The 21,366-nt window shown below is 26.8% G+C and overlaps 2 protein-coding genes across 2 annotated transcripts; both read right to left on the bottom strand.

Annotated features, from left to right (window-relative positions):
- Window positions 1-1,224: 1,224 nt before the first annotated feature.
- Window positions 1,225-7,631, bottom strand: LOC130810950 (transcription factor RSL3-like). Its single transcript, XM_057677069.1, has 6 exons — window positions 7,601-7,631; window positions 2,913-3,124; window positions 2,306-2,509; window positions 2,060-2,125; window positions 1,860-1,925; window positions 1,225-1,323 (listed from the first exon to the last, which is right to left on the bottom strand). The coding sequence occupies exons 1-6, from the start codon at window positions 7,629-7,631 to the stop codon at window positions 1,225-1,227; spliced, it is 678 nt and encodes a 225-aa protein (XP_057533052.1).
- A 5,982-nt stretch (window positions 7,632-13,613) lies between these two features.
- Window positions 13,614-17,373, bottom strand: LOC130810349 (transcription factor RSL3-like). Its single transcript, XM_057676370.1, has 5 exons — window positions 15,900-17,373; window positions 15,247-15,489; window positions 14,693-14,758; window positions 14,519-14,584; window positions 13,614-13,967 (listed from the first exon to the last, which is right to left on the bottom strand). The coding sequence occupies exons 1-5, from the start codon at window positions 16,380-16,382 to the stop codon at window positions 13,866-13,868; spliced, it is 960 nt and encodes a 319-aa protein (XP_057532353.1). The 5' UTR covers window positions 16,383-17,373; the 3' UTR covers window positions 13,614-13,865.
- Window positions 17,374-21,366: the final 3,993 nt, after the last annotated feature.

Here is a 21,366-nt window from a genome sequence, read left to right as displayed (position 1 = left end):
AGATAGGTATAAATACAAGCAACCCAAAAAAACGAATAACCAAAAAGTCTAAAATAAACTATAACATGATTAAAAAAACTAATTGACAAACACTTCAATGAAAAAATCTTTAAACAAACTCACCAGTAAATTTCTTACCATTTTACATTACAATTATCAAATTTATTTTCATCATTAAAATCATTTATCAAGCACTAACCAGACGGAAAATTATTTATTTATTTATTATTTTTCGACCAGCCATCTGGTCAAAAAATGGTCAATTATTAGTTAAATTTAAAGGGCGAAAAATTTTCTCATTTTCCAATAGAATTCTGCAAAAAATCCCAACTGACCATCAAAGTCGAAAATTTTTCGACTAACAACCAAGGTGGTTGAAAATCTTGAAATTTCTAAATCTTCAAAAATTGGTCGGAATTTAGTTAAAAATTCCTACCAACAAATTTTGTCAGAAAAATAGTCGATATTCACATATTAATTTGTATTAGTCAGAAAGTGAGTATATGAAAAATTATAGGATTTCCAATGCTACTACATTGAGGGCCCGTTTGGTACAACATTACTATTACTATTACAACATTTTATTTCCATGACTTCATTACCATCAACCAAACGGGCCGTGAATGTTATTATCATTTATTATTTTAACTCTTAAGAAAAAAAACACAAAAGCTCAAAGTTAATTGATGTTATTATCATTTATTATTTTACATAAACCACAACACTAATAATACTATAATTGTATATTTTTTTGGGACTAAAGAGACTAATGATAATCATGGATATAAAGTTATGGAAATGATATGTTAATTTATTTATAAAACTAAAATGAGAATAACAAATATATAAGCTAACTAATCAATTCTGTGATATGGTTGGTGATAAATTTCTAATGTAATATTATTTAAGTAATATAATTAATACGTATACATTTATACATAACTTTTAAAATATCAAGTCAACAACATTAATGTTAAAGTCTTAATCTCTTAATATTAGAGTCAGCAATATGAACCAATATATCAGCTTAAAATGATTGTCCACATAAATTCTTCTTAATTCATTCGATTTTTTACCATCTCAAATTGTAAATTTAGATCCTTCATATTTTTTCCACTATTGTCCGTCTTTCAAATCATTTTCGATCTTTCTCGCTCTCTTTTTAAGTCTTCTGAGCTTCGAGTCATTGATAACTTTTAACATTATCTTTGTCCTTCCAACAATTCAAGAAAGCAGAAACGGGGAGATTCGCTTGTAGTGAGTGATATCAACTCCATTATATGCAATAGGCGCATACATCCATAACTCATCTGAGCTCAACAACTACACATATAAAGTAATAAAAATAATTGATTAGTTAGCATATACTAGGAGCTAACAAAAATTATTCCTTTGTCCTATATAACAATATCATTGGACCTCAATTATTAGTTTAAGCTTTTGGTTGAGTTAGTTTCTTGATTTAATATTAGAAGCTAACGTGACAAGAGGTCACGGGTTCGAATCTCAACCACCCCTCATTTAAAGTGGAATATTTAGCGTCAGTAGGATTTATGTTGCATCCACACTCTAATGGGTTCTCATGCAAGGCGTGTTAGAATATATAACATATCCTGGGGCCTCAACCATCAGCTTAAACTTTTAGTTGAGTTGGTTCCTTAACCTTTACTTCGATTTTTATTTAGTTAATCTTAATAAATTTATTCTATTTTTATTTTTAGATATGGCCTCACTACATTTATTTTCTGTTAGTAAGTGGTATGATCATTTTCTTAGTTTTCGTGAAAAAAAAAAAAACCAATCTGACTAAATAACCGGGACAAAAGAGTATTCGGTATGCTTAGATGCAGAAAAATTACCTGGATTTGAAGCTGTAAAAACTTAACATAATGAGAAGCCTCTTCTAGCATTGTGCTAATGTCCACCTACACATATAATATTATTCAAATCACTTAACATCATTTCAATAATAATATTTATAATTATTATTATTATTTTAAAGTTGATAATAATGATATTAGTAATTATTATTATTATATAAAAAAAATCAAAATTTTACCTTTGTTCCGTTAGGGATAAGGTTTTGTAAGATTCTTAATCTCTCATTTATTTTCTCCCTTCGTCTCTGCATTATCAAGTAACAAAATATAAGCCAAAATTTTCATGAGATATTTGTTCGTTGACATTATTTTTAAATATGATATCAGAGCTAATAGTTAAATATTTTAATTTTGTAATGTAATTAAGATCAATATAAAATAAAAATATATAGAAACTAGAAATTAAAGTTTTTAGAATAAATTACCCTAGCATAAAGGCTTTGAGGGTCAGTAGCTGCACCCCTGCTTGCTCTTTTCTTTCCTTTACAAGTTTCTTTTGATGCCCAACTTTTTGGTTCATTGCTTTCTTGAGTAGTTTTTGATTCATCTTCTAAAATTTCCCCTTCACTCTTGCTATTACTTTCATTTTCCTCCTTTTCTTTTCTAAATTCAATGCTTTTCTTACCTCTCTATTCACAAAATAAGGTAAATTAACCAAGTTAGATTACTTCCACTTATTTGGGATACAATAACAAGTAGTGGTTGTTCTCACTAGCAAAGCCATATGGGGCCAAGTCTTTTTTTTTTTTAATTATTTTTTAAAATTTAAAATTTTATCCAATTTTATATAAATTTAGTCCCTCCACAAAAATTGCTTGAACCCCAACTAAGACAATCTATAGTAGAGGTATTCAGTCGGGTCAGTTTAAAATTATGTTTTGTGTCTACAGTAAATTTTACATGATTATAAATCAATTATAAAATCGAGTTAAAGTCAAACTCGATCACAAGGTCAAATAAATATCGATTTATTAGATCTGTTTTGAACTTCTATGGTCTAAACACAAACATTGGAATATAGGAGGTACTTACATTATCTTTGTATAGCCTAGCTTTTTTCTTAGGTGGAGCCTCCTCAAGGTTGTCTTGAGTCACCAATGGCGTATATGATGATCCAAGATAATTGAGTGATTCATCATCTTCAACTAATCCTTGATGAACATTGCCTAAAACATGATCTAAACCACTAGAAAAAGCGTAATCCAATGACTCAAAATTTGTTTGGTTTATCATACAAATGTCATCTATAGAAAAACAGGCATCATTTTGTAGTAATGATGAGAAATGAGAGTTTTGATCACAACTTTCATTTGTATTTTGTGAAGAAATGCTATCATTAGGATCACATAATACATTATTTTGGTAATTAGAAATGGGAAATAATTCATTTGAAAGATAATTATGGTTATAATATTGATTAGGGTTAGTAATTAGTGATGAACTAGGGTGACTAAGAAATTCATCTTTAAAATTGGGTTCTCCTAATGTGAAATTGTTGCATAAGAATTCCATTTCTATAGTTTTTAGGTTGAGAGAAGGGAAAGGTCAGATTGGTGAGAATTGAAGTAAAGATTTTTTTACTTTGAAAAGTTATATTAAATCTGTAATCGAGAAAAAATCTGATTTTTAATTTTGAACTAATTATGATAGGGATTGGAGTATAATTGTAGAAAGTCTTTATGTTATGCTCTCACTAGGCAACAAGGTGGAGGATATATATATAGTAGGAAGAATATATTGTAATAAAGTATAGGGTTATGATTAGTAAATTAATTTAGGAAATTCCGTGATGATTGAGAGAATGATTTGTTAATATTTATGGGGACAAGGTTTCGTTTTTTTTCATTAAAAATGACTATTAGAAAATAAATAATCAAATTACACTTCTTAAATGTAGTATATAATGTTTGCTTTGAAAAGTCAAAATAAATACTATGTGATTAGGGACTTTTTCCTTTTTTAAATTTTACCATGGTAAATAAAAATCATAACACTTGGTGATAAGATATTGTATATGGGGGTGTTTAATAAATTGATTGATGGTCTGGTTAATTAGCTTATATATTTGTTTAGTAGCAATAATTTTTTATGACCAATTAAGTTAACTATATAAGTCATTATTAATAGAGATATTAAATTAAATTTATAATTTAATACTGTCGATTCATTAAAATAATAGTTTGCCAACAAGTCTAACTTACGAAAAAACTAGCTAAAGCATTTTGTTGAAAAGTGAGCTTGCCATCTGGATGTGTCTTTTAAGCCCTCTATCAAAGAAGTTTTTGCTATCCGACTAATCAACATGTCAAAAGTCAAAAATATAATCAATCCAACAAACTATTAGAACAATCTATAGAGATGTACATTTTGATGTTCAGACGGGTTTCAAATATGATATATCAAATCGGATCAATTTTAAATTCTGTATATCAGAATCTATTCAATATAATTTACTTTTTGTATTCAAATTACTTCAAAAAAAGTCTGTTTAGTTAATCGAGTCAAATTTAAACATTGATTGAAATTAGGTCGGTGATAAAGTCAACTAGTGGGGCCAAGTACCATGAACAGTACAACTAAGGGAAAAGGACTAAGTGCATGCATTGATGTTGATTGGAGTCTTTTAACACTTGAATAACCTTAAGAGGCAACAATTAGCACTCTCTTAAGCATTCACTAATTGCTAACTAAGGATAATGATGTTGTGTGGAATGTGCCATCATCATCATTTACTATTTAATAATTATTTGCTAATACTTTGACTTACTATTCAACTATCCCTTAATTCAAAATTAAGTCATAATCACTCCGGCCTATCCCATTTTTTTTGTCCCACTTTAGGTACATCAAACTTTTCCTCTAATATATATTTAAAAAGTAAAAACTAATGCATCTCCAACAACAACTTTTTATATAAAGTACAATAAAATGAACATGGATTTATTTTATAAATATTATTCTCAATTTTGACTACTCATCTTTCATACTAGAAGTATATTTTAAGAAATTTTATATGGTATCATGGAAGACCAATATTTTCATAATTAGGTTTTTACAATTTTTTTGGGTATAGTTGATTTTACAGGTTGTTATGTTTGGAGTTTGCAAATTGCGTCCAATTTAGTCCGTTTATTTTGTGTTTTGTAGGTAACTTTATTATATCATCTCGGTGTTTTTTATCTCTTATTTTGCAACGCTCTCTCTACCTGGGGTTTAAATTGATTGCACGCATTTCTTCAGACCTTTTCCTAGAAGGGATACGAGTATGATCTGTCTGCTATCTCGCCTCTGAACCCCGACCATGGCCATATTACGGTCAATATTATATGTGGAGAATAAGCCAATGATATAAGAGCTACTGAAGTTTTGCTTTCATCGTTCTTATGAATTGTTATTGACAATGATATTTTACTAGTAGGTTATTATCATTGATAGTAAAATTATAAATATAGAGCAATTATTTTCTAAGTAGTCTTACATGAATAAACTAGTTTTTTCTTATCTTATTAACTTAATTAGGCATGCTAAATGCAAATTAGAGATACCTAATCACTTCATTATAGCAATATAATAGATTCATAGTAACTAATCATTATCATACAAAGTAGTTACTAAGAATTAAGTCAATAAGATAATAAATATTACAAAGACAACAAATTTTTTATTAAAAAAAGTGGGCTTCTACATAAATGGTACAAAATTAATGAATACATGTACATAAAAAGTTATTAATTTGTTAATTATTTCAATCATTTACAAAGTGAAAGTCAACCACATGTACAACCTCATGATTCACATAAGGGACAAGTTCTTAGAAGCTAAGGTCAAAATATGATCCGATGCATAGCATATACAACTTACCATGTTTTTTCTATAATAGAACAAAGTGCAAACTTAGACAAACTTGAGGAATAAAATCTATTGAAATGGACAAAAGTATGCAATTTGGTATCTTTGATACATGGACTAAAAATGGGATGTCAAGACTTTATATTAATGAGGTATTACCATCGTCAATTCAATATTTTGTTCGAAAATAAAATTTAAATTATGAAAAGTTATTAACAATTCATTTCATATCGCCTCTAAAGAAAATCAGAGGGATATGATCAATTTACCCCAAATAGATTAGTGAATGTATATATTAAAATTTTTACGTTAACATTATAAAAAAATATTAGTTGAGGGGTCTAAAAATTATCAGATAAATTCAAACAATTTTGTCATGTTGACGTTGAGATCACTTGCAAGTTGTGACTCAAACACAAAATTAAAATACTAATTTATTTGTCAAATACCTCATAAATACAATATTTTCATTAATTTTACACAAATTCTTGTATGAGACGGTCTCACCAGGAGACATGTCTCATATTTAGATTAAATAGCCTAATAATAGATACTTTTAGCTAATGGGCTTTTTATTTTGAGGTCATCTCACCATGAGACGGTCTTATACAAAACGAACTGTTAATTTTAAGGGCCGACTCTCTTCCGTTATATCTTAGAATCAAATGGGCCATCGGGGGAGAAAGATGAAATGGAAAATATTGACAGAGAATCCGGAAAAATTATATAAAAAATGGTTTTATATACCCAATAAAAATCCACATATTCGATTGGAATAATTGAACAAGGCCAGGATCATGATGAATATGATTTGGGTACATAAACCTAAGATTCCGCCAGCTTTTATGTTAATTTTGTACTCTTAAGGTATTACTAGGAGTAGATTTTTCTTGATCAAGGTAGAATTAGTATTAGAAATTAATCTAAAATGTTAATTAATTTGTAGATAGAAGTATATACATATCAAAAAAATATAATAGACATAGATATCACTAAAATGTTAAATATTATCCACTACATTATAATCGAAATTAGCTTCTTTTATAAAAAAATCTGAAAAAGTTGCAATACGAAAGTAACTTTCCATGAGGTCACTAGTCTTAATACTAAGAATACAATGCAATGGTGTTAGTATGATGGCACCTACATCCTTAAATACTTCTATAAGATTATATACCGAATGGATTGGGTCAAGCAAAGTCTTCATCATCTTATGCTATGTCTCTCTCTTAGGAACTATGATTAGGGTCAGGGTCAAGTAAAATAGATTTTTATTATACCCATCAAATATAATTTTGAGTCGATCCAATATTAACCCAGTAATGGACCAGATATTACCGGGCATAACCTGCTAATTTCAACTTGTGATTCGAAAATGACCGGACCTAAAAGCCCGTAAAAATAAAATTGGGTCACACATGACCTAAACCCAAACCCGATTTGGCTTGCTTTTAGTTCAACATCAATATTTTGAGTTGTATATCTTCATTTCTTGTCGAGACTCACAACATTTTTAGTCAATTTTCTAAATATTGATTCAACATTTCTTTGTTATAGTCTGAAATTGGTATATTGGTCTTTTTTAATATAAAAAAATTTGTGTGAAAAACATTATACTTTTAATATATTTGTTTTGAAAAAGTTTAATAAGAACAGTAAATTTACAAGTCTTTGACCCATTGAATTAACCCGAACAAGCAATCTGATAGTAAATGACCTGATCAGCTCACCCGATTTATCATTTTGACAGGTCTTACTTTACCTATATAGACTATCGTCCCGTTTAGACATAAACTATCCATTTCGCCCTAATCTATCCCAACAATATTTTTTTTTATTTGTATTATTTTCGTTCACTAAATCTTGAATACGTCCGTCAAGCATCTGTGCAACCTCTTCCATTTGAGTTCAATTATCTTAATTCAGCTCTTTTGAAGTTGTCATTTTAAGTTAAAATGGACTTTTAGATCATAAAATAAACATTTTAAGTCTTGAAATTGACAACTTTAAAGTCTTTGATAGACCTATCAATTTGATCCAACCCAAAATTGATCTGAAATCTGACTCATGACAAAAAATAACCCGATTAAAACCAAAATTCGATCGTTTTGACTCATTTTAAGTTTAATGTTTGCATTTTCTATTTCACATGAAGTCTTATATAATGAATGTTTTAAGACTTAAAATTGACAAGTAAATATATAAATTAAATGAAATCATGGATTGGACCGTACGGTCACAATATGCATGCCACAGACTCACAAGAAATGTATTGATTGTCGTTATATTTGATGTTTGCTAGGTTCTTGAGCCCATTACTTAATTACAATTTGTTTTTTTTAATACGTTCTTTTGCACGCAATAAATAATTATTTGGTTAATTGCTGGGGCATAAATCTGGAGTTTTTATGTCTTGCACTCGAACAGTGTCGATAATTTTGTGCTATTCTACTTGTAACTTCCGAGTAGATGCTTGGATTGAGAGGTTGATCTAAGATACGAGTATAGGGTGGAGCGAATATTTATTTTAATTTACATGTGTGTTAAATAAAATTTATCGTCATTTTTATGTTATATGTTACATAATTCAATATTAACAAGATTTTTCATCCAATAATCCAGACCACATAATATGCATATTGTTCTAATTTCCAAGCTAGATTCCATTTGATTAAATTAAAACCTTAGTAGCCTGTTTGATTGTTGGTACTAAACGATGATATTGGGAATATTTGGGAATATTGTGATTGATATCAATATTAGTTATATGGCAACAATATCATATGGCATTATTCTAAGATATTAGAAATATTAGCTATATGGTAATATTATCTTGTGGTATGTTTTTAGGCAAGGTTTACTTAATTAGATCACATCCTTATATAAGGATATACATTGTAATTAAGGAGGTTTAAGAAAACATTTCAGAAACATACATGCTTCTTATACTTTCAGATAATAATGAATTAATTAGTAGTTAATTCATTAAAACTATATGTTAAGATAAATCTATCATATATTTCCAAAACACATAACAAATGCACTTTTAAATTGTAAATATACTTAGTGATAAGTAGATAAGTAAAAGTTATTATTAAAAGTTAATTTATTGAAATTATATGTTAAAATGAATCTTTCATATCTGCATGGCTATATAAAAAATGTAAAAGATAATTAAATACGTGTTTATCGCTATAAGAAATTATATAACATAAAAAATTGTAACACTTTTTATTTTAGTCATTTTACTTTGCTACAAGTTCTATTTATAAAAATGCATTCACCATCTTCATGTATATATATATATTTTAATTCTTTATTAATATCATCCATAATTTTTAAGAACAAAGAGAAATTGCAAATTTGCAATATACTTTGTCTTTTTGGGTTCTAACTAACTTTTTTTTTTTAAACAAAATCTTTTTATTCTGAGCATATCTTAATTAATTAGTATACATTAGTAATCGTATTAGTTATAATGTCGTCATACATTCATACTCGTATTAAATTATCCCTTTTAAGGCCCCAATTATAGTTGGGGGAATTTTTCAAAAATTAATTGGAAATAATTTTATATTAATTTATTTATGCACTCATGCAGGAAATGGTCAACTAATTAAATAACTTAATGTACAATTGTTCATTTAGGGGTTGAGATAGGGTGATATAATTGAAAGTTCTTATATGCTAATTGTTTTTTCACTTTTAGCTTTTGGCTAATTATTAGGCAAAACAATCAAAGTAATTAAACGATATTTAATTGACTTTTTTCTTTAGTTAATTTTCCCTGTTTTTATCAGAAGCAACTAATAACTAGAAATTACTAATAATTACTCCCTCCGTACTTTTTTTGATCTTCCATATTACTATAACGGGTAGTTTTTAAAGTTCTTCCACTTTAGAATACTTTCTATTTTTAGAAAGTTTTTATCCCACTTTTACCCCTTAAAACCCCCCTTTTTCTTTTAATGTACCTCTTTTCTTTTATTTATAATTATTTTCTTTCTCATACTTTCAATACAATCATTATTTCACACTACTATTTAATTAAAATAATACCCATTACAATCCGAAGATTCTATTTTTCTTAATATGTGTAAAAAACTCAAAGTTAAAGATCAAAAAAGAACAGAGGGAGTAACCTATATCGTGATTATATATATATATATATATATATATATATATATATATATATATATATATATATATATATATATATGAAAAACTTTATTTGTGTTTAGTTCTCCTTAAATGAAATATTGGTAATATAACTAACTTAATGAACCTAAAGTGAGTAATAAGCTAGCTTATATGTCTATTGATAGATACTTTATATTTTAGATTATGGTATTGTCTATTGAATCACAAATATGATATAACTACAAATTTTTTTTTTGTTTTGTTAGATGAAGTTGTTCTCCTAAATATAGAAAGTTTTTGGCCAAAATGTAGTTTTGGTTTTATTAAATCTTTGTCTTACTAAAAATTGATAATAAAGAATGGTTTTGGATGATCATTGTATTGCTCATGGACGGTTCATAAATTTATAATCAAATATAAATGTTTGGATCAACCCTATGATCAAGCCTATAATCATGGAAGATCATCTTAATTAATTATATTAATTAGAGGCGGAGTCTAAATTTTAACTATAATAAAAAGGGTTATTTTATTTGTTTCTATATATATGCATGTGTTGACTGTTGAGAATTCTTATCTTTTGTGTTGTAATACTATATATAGTTAGTATTTTTCTTTGATGAGGCCTATAAATTTATTTTTGAATTTTTTTTGTTTTTTTCTTTCAAGATTTTTCAATTTTTTTTTTTTTGTTTTTTGGGGCCATAGCACCACCTTGTCGCGATTGTAGTTCCGCCACTAAATTATGATATACTTCGTTATAAGAAGATTATTGCACATTACTTGTTTTACTTACAAGGGCAGAGTAAAAGTGTACAAAAAATTTTAGACGCTATTAAATTTTTTTTTGTTTTTCAATTTTTACGGCCTTTAAATTTACAAGAACTTGTGCAATTCGACATTTTTTACATGCTCAAAACTATCATATCATGTAATTCATTGTAACTCTAACATACTACATATACTACTTAATAAGAACTTCATTTTTTGATAATCAAGACCAACTATAGTACAAGACTTTTTTATCCTTGTGATACAAATTTAATTGTCACCGCTTACCAAGTACAGTTTGATCAACCCCTTCCTTTTTTCATGCAAAAGGTTCACCTTATGATAATATAAAATTAACTTTTTTGTTCTTATTTTCCCTTGTGATGAATAATAACGGTTCTTGATAATAGAGTTTTGAAATTTAATATAGCAATTTCAGTAAGATAAAATAGTACATATTTGCGTTTTCATCTGTAAACTAATTATTCCAAATTAATAAAAAAGATATATAATTCATACAAGCTAATTATTCCAAATTAATAAAAAAATATATAATTTAGACAAGCTAACAATTATGGTTTTTTATCAACCTTTTATGTATTAAGAATTGTGAGGTTACTCTTGTAAGAGACCATCTCTTGGTGAAATGATCTGAAAATAAGTATGCTAATAATTTATATTACTTAGACTATTTAATCCATGTATTAAATACTGTCTCTTACAATAATTTGTATTAATGAATTTTACATTAAACATAATTTTAATAATTATTATTGATGATTTAATTTAAAAACGAGTATACGATAGCTGGAAATAGACAATGTGATCAACCTATAGGCTACAACAGCTTACATTGTTGACACTTGAGCAACTTGGAAGCAACTGGATCCAATTTTACATACTTAAAACTCATAATCTGACTTTTTAATATTTTTTATTTATAATATCCTATAGGCTATAAGGTCCTAATTATTTGGATGTTACATCATTATTTACATTATATAGTGATTATATTGATTATATTAAGGCCAGTTTAATTTAACTGAATTTTACTGATTTAAATTGATTTTACTGATTATAATTGAATTTTACTGATTGTAGTCGATTTTAACTGATTGATATTGACTTTAACTAGATCGAAATTAATTTTTACCGATTGTAGCTGATTTTAATTATAAATTATAACTAATTTTTCCTGATTGTAATTGATTTTTACTGATTAAAACTAATTTTACTAATTAAAACGTGTTTTTCACTTATTATTTTTTAAAAGGTGAACTAAATATTACCTAAGTATATAGAAGTAGTACAAGAAGTTCCAACATTATGGCTCATAATAATATGATTTAGCATTTTGATTTTGAAAAAATAGTTTTATATGGGCATAAGAATGATTAGAAGTAGTGATAATATTGTTTAGAAAGTAAACAATTCACAATCATTAAACAATCATCTAATTAGTAGATTAGTAGCCCTAATAAGACCCTAACTGCTACTTTATAATACTATCACTTTGGCCGACTTTTAGCAATTATTGTACTCCTACCAAAGAAGGATAATATAAATGTAAAAAAATAGAAATATTGTCAAATTAATGCATAAAAAAACCACTAAATAAAACTCTCACTCTCAAAAAATAAAGGGTTTGGCATCAATAATTTTAATGATGGAAAGGTCTGCATAAGAAATTTTAAAAATACGTACACCATGACTATAGAAATTTTTATATTTCGTGTGATATCGCAATTTTATATTTGTATTATATATGACTCCAAAAAATTTTACATATCTGAGTCGTTATAATATAGGGTAAACTTAAAAGATAAAGAAAGTGTAATTTTTTTAATTTGATTTGAGGGCTCATTACTCTAATGTTGTTGGTCGATAACCATAAGAGAATATAGGTCTAAGTCTGCCCAAATTATAATGATGTGAGTTATTTGATTAGATTAGTAATATTAAAATATAAAAAAATGCAGGTTGATTAGTTCTACACACATACTAAAATAAGTGTTCAAATCACTTTGTACTAGTTTTATTTAATTTGCCCTGATAAATATAATACCGTATTAGAATGGTGGGGCAAAGAATTTCGATGAAAATTTAAACTCGTGATCTTAATCTTAAATTTACAAATCAAACCTCTATCAATAGTGTCAAGTGATCTTAATAAGCAGATTATAACGAACAACTCTTATATTAGATTGTTTTATGATGTATTTTATTTTGCTATATTTTTATTAAAAGTAAATGAGCTTATATCATTTCTTTTTGATTCATCCAACCCATAAATTCATAATTTTCGACTTTCTATAATTCATCCATAATTTTATTCTACTCGTTTTTTGTCTTTTTTATTTTTATCGAATTTTAATGGATATAACAAATACAATATATTATTAGTGAATCATGTAAATTATCAATTCAGTTTTCACTGTTAGTGACACCAAAAGTAAGGAAGAAAATTATCTCTTAAAATGTTGTACTCTTATTTAATCTATCTATATATCTATTTAATAATATATATTACTAAAATAAAACAAACTTACATCTTCCACCTCAAAAAATAAAATGGGTGTCACTTTATCATAAAAAAATTTCCCATTTATTTGATATAATGATATCATCATTAACTTTTAATGATACATAAATTAATATACTAATTTTATTAAAAAATAAAAATAATAGTATATTTAATACATTTTCAAAAAACACAATTTTATTGTATCAATGAAGTTAAAAGGTGAATAGTAGGCAAATAATTTATTACGAAAATTTATTTTCTAAACTTTAATAAATTTGTTCAAAAAAATATATAAATCAAAAATATATAAATCATGTATTGGACGGACATTATCTTAATTTTTTTTATAAATGTATGTATACATTCTCAATCATTAGTTACAAAAGGTTAAATAATCATATAAGGTATACAAATACAATATTACACTTATCATGATTCATGCCCTACAAATTAAAGTACATATGGAATATAGAAGTATACAAGAGCACACATGAAGGAATAATATCCTTCAACTATGTGTTACAATTTAATTAATTAGGTGCCTTTTGTTAATTATTAGGCATTAATCTAATTAACCCTTTAATTATCTTCATAGCTTATAAGATTCGGTATCTTTCAATCTCACGTTCTTTCCTCATCCTCCATTAATTATCTATTAATATTAATTAATTAATTATGAAGAAAAAATTGAACGGCTGATATTAGAGATGATCAATGAAAGGAGACATTCTTCTATAAGCTCCAACATCAAGTCCATTGTAAGCAAGAGGAGCATACATCCATAGATCATCTGAGCTCAATAGCTGCACAATTAATGATTAATAAGTGGCGGCCACATTAAAATTGAGCAAATAATATCAAAAAAAAAAAAAAATACAAGGGTGAAATATGGAGAAAGTGGTAGAGACATTCATAAAAAGAAAACGTGTCGAAGTAATATGATAAATTAAAAAGAAAATGTGACAATTTCATAGAGACGGAAAAAGTATTATCAATAATGTATAAAATAATTATTACGTACTATCAGTTTAAACTTTTAATTAAACTTACAACTGTAAGTTATTGGTTCAAATCTTGTCATACAACATAAAACCAATTATGGGTTTCAAAAAGAATTGAGTACAAAAAAAGATTTATGTCAGTTTTATTATAATGGGTAATTAAGTTTTAAATTATAATGTGGAGTACTGTATATTTATGTAAATTTATAGATAATGTTTGTTATTAAAAGTCAACAAAATATACATTTTTTGTCATTGTTACTAATAATGCTCGAATAAATAAAAGTCATTTGATGACATTAAAGTAACAGAATATTATTAGTGTCAAAAATGCAAACCATGTTTAAACTTACCCTGATTTGAAGCTGCAAAAACTTGACATAATGAAATGCCTCTTCAAGCATTGTACTAATATCCACCTGAAAACATTTTTTTAAATATATTTATCAATACCATAATCTCAATTCTCAATTAACGCAGATAATAGTTATATTATTACAATTTTTTGAAGGATTATAATAACAAACCTTAGTTCCATTAGGTACAAGGCTCTGTAAGATTCTTAATCTCTCATTAATTCTCATTCTTCTCTTCTATAATAATAACACAAAAGGTTAATCAACAAACAACTAGTTACGTGATTACATAAAATTTACCGCCTGTTTGGTTATCGATATTTAATAATATGAAAAATAATGAAAATTTAACTTCAAAAACAATTTGACAATGTTTATAATCACGCTTATCCTACTTCTATTATTCTTTTTCTTCATAAAACCCATTATCAAGTGGTAGAAGAAAACACATGTTCAAAGATGTGTGATTTATTACCATGAAAATGATAATGTTAGAGTATATTTTATATAGCACATATCATAGGGCCTCAACCATTAGCTTAAGCTTTTAATTTAGTTGTTTCCTTGATATAATATCAAAGCTAGCCACCGTGACAAAAGGTCACGACTTCAAATCTCAACCACCCCTCATTTAAAGTAAAAAATTCGATAACAAGTTTAATACCAATAACCAAACACCTGATAATTTTGATAAATATTTGGCAATGTATGTACAAATAACATACCCTTGCATAGAGGCTTTGAGGATCAGTTGCAGCGCCTCTGCTAGCTCTTTTCTTACCAGTAGAGGTAAGAGAAAGTGTTGTGTTAGAATTAGAATCTGCATTTTCATTCATTTCTTCAGAAACACAACCAGCATTTGAATCATCTGAGTTTGAATCTGCAATTTCATTACTCTCTTTTATATACACATTTGCTTTCATGTCTTCCTCACTTTTCTGATTTGCCTTCCTTTTCCCCTTCAAACCCTGATCAAATGTTTATTATCATATCATAAACTATATATAAGAATTCAACTCAACTAAAAATTAAATTAAAAGTTAAATACTTTATCACGCACTTGCACACAATAGCTCTTTAGCCAAGAGCTTTGGTACATGATGTTAAATATTTCACTGAAAATAGTGAGACTGAATGGAATTATAGCGAAAATAAAAGTTCAAACTAATGGCTGTAGTCCAAAATAATATAATAAAATTCAATCCTTTTTTGAACTAAAAAAACATTTTAAAGATAAAAAAATTAGAAAGAATGGGTTGGCCCTGTAGTGGCTTTTCCTTTTATTTTTTGATTCTTATCACCAGTAAAATGGATTTATTTATTCCCTTTGTTAATAGGAAATTTCTAACCTTATCTAAAAATAGAAAAGCACACTTACATTTTGGGAAACTCTAGCATTCTTTTTAGAAGGTTTTTCCATCATATTCATCTCTTCTTGATCATCTTCAACAACTCTTAAATCGCGCTTTCTTTTTGAAGCCGACTTAATGACATTGGATAATAACACATTCATAGAATTATTATCGTTACTATTGTCATTATTGTTATTAATATTATGAAAATCATTATTTTGTGGAAATGAAAGGCCTAATGAGGCATCAATTTCTCCATTTAAATTAGAGAAATCAATGCAAGATAATATATCAGGAAGAAAACAATCATTATTATTACTATTATTATTAGGATAATTTTTATTTTCTTGGAACAATATATCTTTAGAAAAAGAATTAGCAGGATTATTTTCATCTTGCTCACTTTCTGGTGAATAATATTCCAAAAAATCAGCATAAAGATTAGGGGACTCTTCAACTGTAAAGAGTTTACTTATGGATTCCCATTCTCCATCAAGAAAAGCCCCCATCTTTTTTTTTTTTTGTTGGGTATGTGGTATGCCAAGGAAGAACTAATTGGAAGAAAAAAAAGGGTTAATGACAAAAAAAGACTTTATGGGATATATTTATACAAATTTTATGGTGAATGGAATGTTGTAGATTTGAGAATACTAGTTTATTTATTATATAAATAAAAAAATAATATCCAATGATTAAAATGAATAGGGTCTTTGTTCTTTGTAACTAATCTCTTATAGTCCACTGTGGGGCCTAACAACAGGCAAAGTACAACTAAGAGATTATGTAGTTAATAATGTAATAATATGGAAAGGATAATAGAATTGGAGAATATTGACATTAAGAATTACTATCTATAGGAGCATATGTTGATAGTTAAATAAATGGAAGAGGAGAGTAAATATTGTTAGGTGAATAAAGGAGAATAATATATATTGATTAATGATTAGATTTATTATTAGTACAGAACTACAGATGGACATGAATCGTGCTTGAACCGTTGTAGATTGTGTTTGAGCGGGTCTAATAAAGGACAAACCATGTTGTGTCAGGATAAAAATAATAACTAGCATGGAATCAGGGCACTATAATTGCTCAGGCTTGACCGAACTACCATTTGTATTTAAATTTTTTTTTTTTTGGAAAATAGAGTGTTTGATTTGTTGAGCCTATATGCCATTTGTTAGGCCAAACCATTTTTCGAAACCATAAATGTGGTATATATGAGACACGAAAATTTGTGTATCATGATCGGGCTTGAGCATTGGTCGTGTCGTGTGTAAGATGGTCCAGCCTGTGTCTACTTTTAATCATTAAAATCAATTTTTTTTACTTGATTAGTATCATTAGTGTCGGTATTAGTGGTTTAATAAGGCAAACACGCTATTTTTAAAAAATATATTATTGTACGATAAAGTAAAAGTCTAAGTAGTGTCTATTTTCAGAACGTTATTAGCGTACAATTTAAGATTTTCATAGCAACAGTAATGACAAATGAAAAGCTAATTAAATATCCAATAGCTAGAATCGTACCACTACATTTACTCACAGGTATAACTATTTAGACAACTAAAACTTATTGGAGACAACTACATTGCGCAGATGAAGCTCTAGATTGGGTCAAGTAAATGTAACCTTTATTCATTTAAGAAAAAATATATAACTTAATTATATGTTAACGGTCTATATGCCTTGTTAATCTATTGAATTGTTGACTTCTTGCTAATTATGTAAAAAATATTAGCTTATTACAAACTTTTAAAAAAGCTATAAAAACTAATAGTTCAATAGGAACATATATTGAGCAAGGATATTATTAATTTATTTAATTATATTGTCCTTCACAAAGATTATGTAGTTATTTTGTAGTGATTATTTTATTCAAACTTTGTATTTATAAAATGTAATGTCCATCAATTAATAATATTGGACATACTTCCTGTATCGTTATGAGTTTGCACTATTTGAATCAAATACAGAGAGTATATTTATAGGGATAAAAAACGGAGTAAAACTTGATAAACTTTTGAATATTATGTGCGATTTCAAAAATTTCTAACAACTTTATATCTTTAAACATAACATATATTAATTATTTTAATATTAAAGCTCTTATTCATTTAGAGATCTATTAGATCGAACATATTAAATATGTTCAAAATAGAAACGGAGAGAGGATCATAAAAAGAAATAGTTTGGTGTACAAGAATTGAGAGAACGTGGGAAGTTTACTTGCATTAAATAAGCAAAAAGAAATGTGTGTAAGTGGATGAAAACACAAAAAAAGTAAAGGACAGCCAAGTGATGAGAACTATAGTTTCCAAATCATACTTCTAAGTACAAAGTTTACGACAATACCAAATCACATATTTTATCTGCTCTTTGGTTGGAGAACATTCTCATTCTACAACTTTTATGTTTTATTCGTTGAATAGGTTAAATCGAAGCTAAATATTTTAATTTTTTATTTTATTATTGGCTAGAGAATCTATACAGAAACGAGAGAAAAAAGAACTAATTTTTTTTGTAGAGCTTCGAGAATTGAAATTAGTATTTTTCCTAAAAAGATATATGCTTCAAATGAAATAAGACCAGAGTCTCTTTTAATGCTAAAATTGAATTTTTAGAAAAATAAATTAAGGAGAACAAGAACAAAGCAAGAAATAATAGCTGAAATGGCAAGAATTATACATGATTCTTCTTGATTTTCTATGTCTATGTTCCTATAATCTTAATTCTTTTACATTTTCTTGTTTCTTATAAATCATTTTTTTCTTTTATACTCTCTTATGTCCATTATTTCGATGAGGCTAAGGGTGTACAGTTTTTTAGTGTCGATTATAATGTAATAAAGTAAATTGAGTTATTAAATCACATACACTTCATATTTATGTGAAATTACACATGACATTTGTTACCAAAAGTCAATCAGATACAACCTCTTGATTAACTATCATTATAACAATGGTGAAGTAACATACACCCAACCCTCTCAAATCCCACTCTAAAAGTACCATATCCATCTTCCTCATGTCTTCAATTACTCTAATACAAAAGAGGTTATATACGACCACAAAAAAGGCACTAACATAATCTAAATTTTTTTTTTGAAGTTTGTTTGATTATTATTTTCCAAAATTATTGTAAAAAACTAAATAAATTAATAGAAATACTCTCCTGTCCTATTATTTTTAAATTTTTTTAACATTAACGATGCAACTATAACAAATTCAATAGACCAAATGAATAATGGCAAGCTAATCCTCTAAATAATTCCCAAGTGCTTTGGAGAGTAAAATAAAAACCCTAGTAACTTTTCCATGATACTCTAAGTGTCAAACGCTAACAATCACCGCTATTTCATGAACTTAGACTTTCTATAAACTTATTCATGCATTTAAACACTATACTTATAAAAAATACTTAAAAATTAAGATGGAAAAAAATCATAAGAAATAAAAAAAAATTTATTAGAAAACTATTAAAACTGCTATATTAATTCATATAGCCAATCCTAATCTTTTGAAATTTAGATTCTAACATTATTATTATTGTTTTAGTACTAGCTTTGAGCAAATATTCACATATACATATTTCGAAATAATTTCAGATAGCTTTTTTATTCAAGTTAAAAAATTTTGGAATAATTGATTATCTCCTAAAAAAATAGAAGTATATGGTTGTTCTAATCTATGCAGTGGATACATAAATTTAGATTACAAAATAGATAAATTTGTTAAAATTATACATAAATTTAGATTACAAAATAGATAAATTTGTTAAAATATAATTTGTAATAATTTTTAAAGTTAACAAGGGTTAACAAACTAAAAAAATGTATTAATCTGATTTCAATAACTTAACTTATTTTGTAATATAAACTTATACAACAGGTCCAGATGCATAGATAAAACAAATTTATTTAATATAATAACAAAATTAATTGATGAGCGAATATGGGCGACGTCTAGTAGAATCATCTCACAATGGAGATGCTGATTATGTTTATTGATTATTTTTTATTTAATTTAATTTCTAAGCTTACATTTCCACGTGTTAAATAGCTACTGGATTTGCACGTCCAGTGGAGTTTTTATTCTTTCCTGTTAGGAATAAGGATAACAGATGGAACGATAATACTATCACGGGTATCACCATATCACTAAAATTGGAATAAAATCATATTCTTGCATTATATCATGATAAATAAATTTGACAATATTTTTAAAATTTTTTTATTTTTATAAAAATTCAAATTTTAAAGATATATAAACAAGGAAAAATTGACATTAATAATTCAATCTTTCACTCATTTGCTGTGAATAATCCCAAATTTTGGCTTATTTTCTAATAATCTAACCTTTGTAATATATTTGCCCACAACATACCAACTTGCTAATAATAGGTAATAATAGAATATACTGTCAGCAAACTAAAACAAAAATTAGATTACTTATAGCAAACTAAAGGCAAATATTAAACTATTAAAAAATAATTTAAAACAAGATGATTCACAACGAACAAGCAAATAGTTGAATTATTAATATAAATTTTTTCGTTTATACGTTCAATTATCTGACCCCATTTGAGATTTAACATCATCATCATCGTATCCAATATATCTCGCGATTTAACATTATTAATAAATTATTTTTAGTTTATATTGTATTCTTAATTTATAAGTTAAAACATAATTTATATAGTTTATCCCAATCGTTTGAAATTAAGGCTCTGACGTTCTAAATGTTGTAATAAGTAAAATCTAATTTGATTTGTCACGATGTAAATAAATTTCATAATATAATTCTTTTAATAATTTTTAATTATGCACGATTAGTGTATTAGTGAATATGAAATCCTAAATGCGACAAATAATTAAGATAAGAAAATAAAGCAAGCAGTAGAATGATATAAACAACGGAGACCTCAAATGTAAAAATCAGTGTCACATGATTTGCTAATTGCTTTACGAATTACGAATTAAAAAAAGCAAATTATAGTTGATTTTAGACTATTTTTGAACCATTTTGAGCGAATTGCGAATCTCAAAAAACGAACTAAGTAGCAAATTATGTTTCACTAGTAAAAACCGCACAAGATCATAAAATTATTTGGTCGATTTTGCTCGATTTTGACGTGTCGAAAACCCGACAAGCAACCCTAAAAGCTCATAGTTCTTAAGAATGATGTGAGAATGCGTGTATTCGCCGGCCGTGCATGCCAAAATGCTTAGTTTCAACTCATCAAGTTTCAGCCATGGAATGGAAAATATTGCTGTCAGGATTATCAACTTTTTTTTAGCTTCATAAATCATAATACAGCTGGTTTATAAACGACCAACCAACCAGAAGTACACATAATTTCATTTTTTAATTCACCTACTTTTTTTTTATTTTTTATTTATAATATTTAGTTTTTAATTTTTGAATATATATTTAATCACCAACTTTTAAAAGATAGGGAAAGTGGAATTATCATTAACATAAAAAATACAAC

The sequence above is a fragment of the Amaranthus tricolor genome, chromosome 4, assembly GCF_026212465.1.
Source record: "Amaranthus tricolor cultivar Red isolate AtriRed21 chromosome 4, ASM2621246v1, whole genome shotgun sequence".
NCBI classification, from domain to species: Eukaryota; Viridiplantae; Streptophyta; class Magnoliopsida; order Caryophyllales; family Amaranthaceae; genus Amaranthus; species Amaranthus tricolor.
This window is presented reverse-complemented; position numbering and strand designations above follow the sequence as displayed.

Bases quoted from the DNA above. Each gene is read 5' to 3' on its own strand.
- LOC130810950 (XM_057677069.1), bottom strand. From the start codon at position 7,631: ATGGAAGAGGTTGCACAGATGCTTGACGGAC. The intron at 3,125-7,600 runs GTATTCAAGATT...GTTTTTCTATAG, and splicing joins TGCACAGATGCTTGACGGAC to ATGACATTTGTATGATAAAC. The intron at 1,926-2,059 runs GTAAAATTTTGA...TTATATGTGTAG, and splicing joins TTATCCCTAACGGAACAAAG to GTGGACATTAGCACAATGCT.
- LOC130810349 (XM_057676370.1), bottom strand. From the start codon at position 16,382: ATGGGGGCTTTTCTTGATGGAGAATGGGAATCCATAAGTAAACTCTTT. The intron at 14,759-15,246 runs GTATGTTATTTG...TTATTATTATAG, and splicing joins CTCAAAGCCTCTATGCAAGG to AAGAGAAGAATGAGAATTAA. The intron at 13,968-14,518 runs GTAAGTTTAAAC...TTAATTGTGCAG, and splicing joins TTTTGCAGCTTCAAATCAGG to CTATTGAGCTCAGATGATCT.